The sequence below is a fragment of the Streptopelia decaocto genome (assembly GCF_964273445.1).
Source record: "Streptopelia decaocto genome assembly, chromosome: 5".
In the NCBI taxonomy this organism is placed as follows: Eukaryota; Metazoa; Chordata; class Aves; order Columbiformes; family Columbidae; genus Streptopelia; species Streptopelia decaocto.
This window is the reverse complement of record NC_138659.1, coordinates 50308501-50315359: the sequence shown is the minus strand read 5'-3', so window position 1 is coordinate 50315359 and position 6859 is coordinate 50308501. Positions and strand designations below refer to the sequence as shown.

The 6859-nt window shown below is 43.0% G+C and overlaps 1 protein-coding gene across 1 annotated transcript; it reads left to right on the top strand.

The window, feature by feature from the left end:
- The first annotated feature begins 913 nt into the window (after positions 1 to 913).
- CHCHD1 (coiled-coil-helix-coiled-coil-helix domain containing 1) lies at positions 914 to 3802 on the top strand. Its single transcript, XM_082054153.1, has 3 exons — positions 914 to 1086; positions 1514 to 1632; positions 3024 to 3802. Exons 1-3 carry the CDS (start codon positions 945 to 947, stop codon positions 3132 to 3134), a joined length of 372 nt encoding a protein of 123 aa, XP_081910279.1. The 5' UTR covers positions 914 to 944; the 3' UTR covers positions 3135 to 3802.
- Positions 3803 to 6859: the final 3057 nt, after the last annotated feature.

The window sequence follows — 6859 nt, the reverse complement described above, 5'->3', positions numbered from 1 at the left end:
CAACATTCCTACAGAAGAAAAGTGGTTCTTGCAATGTCCTCCAGTGCACAGGGGAAACTGGTGGTGCCTGAAGGAGCTCTGAGACTGCAATAAGATGGCTTTTTTAGTGGCCACTAAATGACAAGCATCTGGGTATTTTAAGTGCCCACTGCGACGTCTAACTTATCGTTTCTCTACATCCACCTTGTCCCACGTGCTGTGCAGAAATCTGTGTGTACGCCAGCCCTTGAAATGTCTCTGCGCCTTCTGCATTACCCGTCCTTTCAGCTGGGGACGTAGGAGCTCCAGAATCAGCCCAGATGAGTTGAGGACTCCCAGGGATTTAAATCCTACACTAGGAAAGAAACTTGTGGGCACCGCAGGATTCTGCACCCCCGAGCAGGAGGCTGTGCGAACACCGCTGCCGTTTCCTGAACAGCAGTTCCATGATCTTCCTGGAAGATGGGGTAGGAACACCAGTAATCAGTGCCGGGGAGGTCCAGCCCTTAGGATGCAGTGGAGAGAGGTGAAGGGCTGAGAGTGATGTGGTGCTGTTTCAAGCACCACAAAAAGTTTCCATACAGTTCAAAAGAATTCTGTTTGAATTATTTGAAACAATCACGATTTCTTCTGCACTGGCTGAAAAGCGTGCACTCCGTCACCGGTTGGGTTTGCAGCACAAACAGTTCTGAGAAGTGACTTGCTGGGCTTGTTACTGGGTGGTTGGATCTAACACTGAAACCGTGAGCAGTGATTTAATTTTCGCGGCCTTGGCCTGGAGAACGGGACGGGGGACAGAACCGAGGTTACAGCACAAACAGAGCGATTTGCCCTTTAACGGGGTGACGGCGCGGCCGGCGTTCCCCTGGCCAGCAGGGCCGCGGCTGGAGCGGCCGCTGCACCGGCAGCGCCCGCGCGGGCCGGCTGGGCGGGGCCCGCTCGCCGTACGGCCTGTCGCAAAGAGCATGGCGGCGCCCGTGTACCCGGCCTGGGTCACCCGCTGGGTCTCCGGGCAGTGGCGGCAGAAGAAGCGGCCCCCGGTTCTCCGTCCGACCCGGCCGCTGGTGCTGGCCGACAAGGTAGCGAACCGCCGGGAGCAGGCGGGAGGTGAGTTGCCGGCGCCAGGCCGTTAAACGTCCGGTGCCCTGCAGGGCAGCGGTGGGGGACAGGGGCCCGGTTTGTGCCGGAGAATCAGCACACACCATCTTCTGACAAGATTACTTTCTCGTACAACAACAATTTGCATCTTGTGATGTTCAGTATGTGAATCGTGCATGTAAAATACCTCATTACTTATCAGCATAGCATTTACCTTAAGAATTCAATCTGATGTTGCGTGGCTGCAGGGGTGCCAGTCTTTGTGCTGGCAACATCTTCTCTGCACAAAACAAAGATGAGATCTTTACTTAAATGTTGTTTTTTCTCACCTGCCTCTACCCATCTTAAACTTCTCTCTGCAGATTTATGGCCCGTGGTGGCTGTTTGCTTGAAATCCCAACCACCTGAGATTTTTGGTTGTGTCTCTCCCCTCTAGAGGCGACGTGCATCACGGAGATGTCGGTGATGATGGCCTGCTGGAAGCAGAATGACTTCAACGATGCCGCTTGTGCCGAGGAGATCCGGGTGTTCTATGACTGCGTGGCAAAGGCAGAAGTAATTAAGGCCTCTTTTGTGTACTTTAAGGCTAGTAGCAGGGAAGGAAGAAGACCCCAATCATTTTTTGTGTGCCAGTAGTAATAACGTTCTCTGAACAATCTGATTGGTGCTGCGACTCATTTGAGCCGTAGGAGAGATGCAGAATGATGTAAATCAAACATACAGTCCTTCCATTTTGAACGCGGAAGTTAAATTAAATTAAAATAAAGGCATGTAGGAAGCCACTGGATGTTTGATATCTTATAATTAAGGATGAAACTATGGTCACATCCAGTCCTTTTTGTGTTGTCAGATTCTTGAAGTAGAGCTCAGTTGCTGTCAATTTGCCCTAACCTAGGCCATTTATTTTGATTTCTTCCAGTTTTTAATCTCTAAAGTTTCAGCACTAATTAAGCAATAACAGTCACTGCTGTTCTCCATGTTCCATTATAGTTTTGAATGAGAGAGAATACAGTTCGGAGCTGTTTAGTAGAGCACTGATTTGTACATTGAGGGTTGTGGATTATGTTGTAATTGGGGAGAGTTGGAATGTAGGTAAGTTTCTGCAACTGCTGTGATTCATAAAATTAAGAAATAGCTGACTCAGCTACCGATCCAATACCTGCATTATCTACACACTGGGGGGGTGCTAAGTTAGGATTCCCAAATTCCAATCTGTCATGAATCTACAAATAGTTCTGTGCCTGCAGGGGTGGGGATGGAGCCAAGGTGGTAGAGAAATAACCAGTGGTTTCAGTAATCCTCATAACAAACAGGATTTTCAGTATACATGAAAATTAGGAGTTCTTTCAGGCTGTTTCTGACTTTAAAGGCTAGTCATTTTCTTTAAAAATAAATTTCATATTGTTTGGAAATTAGAGGCTTCCAGCTACAAGATAAACTTGAAATCAAGTTAGTTTCAAAAGCAGACTAAAGGTAAGTACATGGACTAAACTTGTCCTTAAACTGATATCAGGTTTTCATTTTTTTTTTCAGTAATACTACTATCATTTAATAAACAGTTATTTACTGTTGCTGTTTGACAGCATAAACAAAAAATTGTCCACAATTTATTTTGTAGATTATAAAGGGAACAAATGAACAACAGAAATCAAAAAGAAAAAATCATCTTTGTTGTTACTATAAGTTTGTAATGTTGTTAACTAAGAATATGGAAGAATATTGTCTTAGAAAATTGTCAGTAATTCATTAACTTCACCATTTTAAGGCCATCAGCTTTTGAAAGCCTTGTGATTATTGAGCTGAGTGGTATTTTAAGTGCTCCTTAAAAAAAACAGCATTCTTCTGAAAGAAACATCCCAGTACAATTAGTAGTTGCCTTTGGTGAGAGAGAGTCAAATGGGGAAATAAACAGAGTTAATATTGTGTGGTTTCTTCTTCTGTTTCAGAAGGAGCGCAAGGCTCAAAACGAGGACACCCTGTCACCAAGGGGAAACTTCACTTCAGCCAAAGTGAACAAGCTCCTGAGGAGGTTTCCTCAGATCACACGTTATGTATAATGTTCTTTACCAAAGGGACTGTGGACAAGCAATGAAAGTTGGAGTCTTTGGAAAAAAAAGTGAAAAGCAGACTTCAGTGAGTGTTCGATGTCAAGTGGTATCTGTCAGGACTGCTGTACAGATCTTGAACACACCCTTCTTTCCAGAGTGAAAGACACCCATCCTGGCCATCAGCTGCCTTTGTTCAGGAGGTTCTTGCATCTTGCAATCTTAGGATTTCTGCAGTGTGTTGTTCAGCTAGCCACAGTGTGGAGTCATGTCCTCACTGTGAGATAAAAACTTCTAGGAATTCATGGAAGTGCATTTTCTAGCAGTTAGGGGGTCACTTTTCCTCATGTATAAGCTTCCTGCCTAACTTCTGGGCTGCTGTCAAAAAGTGCTCAGGCCCAGACATTGAGCCAAATTAAACTGATAGTAATCTCGTTACTTGTATTCCTACATTGTGTATACACAATTTGGTTCCTCTTGAAATTTTTTCAGTTCCTGCTGCTGTAGAATGACAAAGAAATCTCCAGCAAAATACCTTATTAATACACAATGCATTGGTAAGGATCAAATATAACTTCAACACAGAAGCTTGTGGTTTAGGCCCTCTGATTTGCAGGTGGGACAGGTACGGTGCCATCAATTATGTTGTCTGTAGTATAATAAAATAATACAAGACTGTTGTTTGGCTTGGGTGACTCAATCTACAACAAAACATTCCACTGTTTTGGTAAAAAAACTAAAAGGGGGAGAGACAGTTCAAACATGGACTGATACGGAAATAATGTAATTAATTATTAGTTTTGATTTGTTATTTTTTCACTAGAGTATCACAAGACTACAGGCAGGTCCCTCTTGTTTTAGGACCAGTACATAATTTGTAAGGAAACAACAGTGCCCCAGAGAACTAAGGAGATAGCCATTTATATCTGTAATTGTTAGGGGCATAAAGAAAAAGCAAAGAGTAAGAGGGGAGTCAGGCACACAGAGACTGTGATGACCCACCTGGGAGTGTACAGTTTGCATGGAGCTGGAGCTGACTCCTCTGGAGCTCCAGGCCGATACCTACTCATCACATAAATATTGCTCAAGTGTATGCTTTCAAGTTTTTGAAGCAATTTTCATTTAACTGTTCCTTACAATGGCTCATTAGTGGGTTCTCCCCCAGGGTAGCTTATTCTGTTGTTGCTATTATGGCATGAACAGGCCCTTCAGAGGATCTGGGGTCAGTAGGAACATGGTGTCCATATGTGTAGGAAAACACTTTAGTTCTGTAACATTTTGGATTTTCAGTCTAAAAGATGCTCTCTGAGAAGGAGGGCTACATGCCGATTCTTTGTTTCTGAAGGTGACAAGCTAAGCCGGGAGTGAGGAACTAATGAATTCTAAATTCACTTCCGTTTATGGTTTTTCTTTCTTTTTATTAAAATGTACAGTACGAGTATAGTTTTGTGCCTCTTAAGTTAGCAGCTCTGCTAAAAGTACCAAATTTTAGTGTCTAAAGAATTGTCTTATATAAGAGGCTGTAATCAAGAAACTAATACTTTTTTGTTCTATTTTTGCTTTTGAAATTTTGTGCAGCTCCCACTAATCTGGACATCAATTTTTGGATTTTACTTCTTCACGGTGAACTTCACAGGTTCAGTTGTTTGAGGTTTTTTCTGACCTTTTACATGTCTACAGTAAGCTTAAAATTACCGTGCTAAAGTTTTCCAGTCCTTGAAGGTAGTGACTTATTTGGAGGAAGAAGGAAGGAAACAGAATGCTTTGCAGATGCACTCAGGTCTTACAGTGCTTCTTTCACCAGTACTCTAGTGATTCTTTTCGCTCAGGATCCCATGCTGTAACCAAAAAACCTCCAGTTACTGATCATCCTTAGCAATTTGAGCTGTTGCTGTTTCACTAGCATGTTAAGCTTACATTGGGTGTTTACATGTGTTCTGTGATGTACTGGGAGTCATTCCATTAATAGTTCACATGTGTAAGTGCAGTGAATGACTCTGTCCTCTCTGAGTTCAGGGCCTGTACCACCCCACGATGCTGTTGCTGGGGAATAAAAGAAAACTGGGTTCTGGTGCTGAGCACACTGGTTAAGAACGTCGCTGCAGAGGCCTGTATGTGATTGCGTGGTGGGGAATTAAACAAAAGCTGACTAGTTGTTCTCCCCTCCTAAATCGGATTTACAGGATTTAAACAAATCTGCTGGAATTCCTTGATCTTACTCCTGTTCCTCACAGCTTGAGTATTATACCAGCTCTGGCTATGATTGCTATTAACTACCTCTCTTTTGAAGCTTTCGCTGAAGATCTCTATGGAGGAAGCACTCATATTTCAGCTGGTTTTGACGAATAGCAGTCCTGCCAGTTCAGGAGAAATAGGTTGAATTCCAGAGAGCCAAGAGCATTTTAGAAGATGGTACTTCTTATTCAGAAGGGTCAATACAGAATAATCTGGAAAAATCAAGACAGAAAGACTGTTGCAAATCATAGACTTATTATAAAACTGTACTTGTGTTGGGGTGAGAAGGTGATTTGTGTTAAACAGTGGACTGGGGGATTTGCAACTACTTCAAACTTGTCCACACAAGAAAGTTCAAGATCTGTTTTACCTTATCTTTAGCTGTGTTGCCTATCTAAACAACCATAGTTATATTGGTATAATTTCCTTCTTGGTCTTCCTCTCCACCTTGGAGAGGGCTGTGTAGAAGTGAGAAGCTTTTGAGAATTTGAGATGAACCTCTCTCAAGAAAATGTCATTCCATGTGCCAGAAAAACGGGGAGTCTTGGCAAGAAAGAAATAGTTCCAAAAGAGGGACTCACAACAGAGGAGACAACTGCAAAACTTGCAATATCTTATGCATACAGGCTCATACATACATCTTATATGCTGTATCATATATATATACAGAGTTCATCTTTCTTCCAGAAACCAAGTACTGGACTTGGACTTCTGTTGGTTTTGGTGCACTGGTCTGTGTTTCCTTTAAAATCACTTTATCTAGGAAAGCCTTGCCTTGAGAGGGAAGCTTCTGTGAGAGAAATCCAGTACAGGCTTTTGCGAGAGGTTTTAAACCCTGTTAGTACCTGTCAGAGGCTGTTTCTTTCCAGGTCTAAAGGGCTGAATAGGTGAGCATCTTACGGGAGTTCTCAAGGGGCATCAACAACCTGTCTACTCCTGACTAAGGAGCAGATATCTCTGAATGTGAATGCTGGTAGATCTTCTGTGGTTTTTTTCTGATTTTTTCTGCCTCCAATATATCCTTTCCTCATGTTTTCACTGGAATAAGTGGTTCTAAATTCCAGCAGACTCCCATCCTTTAATTTTCTCTTGCTCCTTTTTGCCAGTGCTGCCTGAGAGTTACCACATGCTGTAGCATCTAAGCTATTTCCATCCTCTCTTGCCCTGATCATCTGCCTCCTTTGCTAGGAGGATATAGGAGATTTGCTCCTAATTAACTGAGTAATTCTTGGCCAAATCCACTGTTTCCAGAACGCACTGTGGTACAAATCCACTCAAGATAGGGCTCCCTCTTACCATTTAGCGACTCCTGTAAAAGGTCCAGTATGTAGTGGAATTTCCCTGCATTTGATGAGTGACTGAGGATGAGGCAACACAAAACTGTCATGTGAAGTGAGTAATGGGCATTAAGTGAGGGAAGATATAAAGACGCTTTTTGTCAAGCCAATGGATTCCTTGTTTTTATGCTAAAGGTGTCTTTGGAACTGCTGCTCAGCAGACTT

What these genes read in the sequence shown, in the direction of transcription:
- CHCHD1 (XM_082054153.1), top strand. Translation starts at nt 945, where the DNA reads ATGGCGGCGCCCGTGTACCCGGCCTGGGTCACCCGCTGGGTCTCCGGG. An exon ending in CCGCCGGGAGCAGGCGGGAG is followed by an intron (nt 1,087 to 1,513) that starts GTGAGTTGCCGG and finishes TCTCCCCTCTAG; the next exon opens with AGGCGACGTGCATCACGGAG. An exon ending in ACTGCGTGGCAAAGGCAGAA is followed by an intron (nt 1,633 to 3,023) that starts GTAATTAAGGCC and finishes CTTCTGTTTCAG; the next exon opens with AAGGAGCGCAAGGCTCAAAA.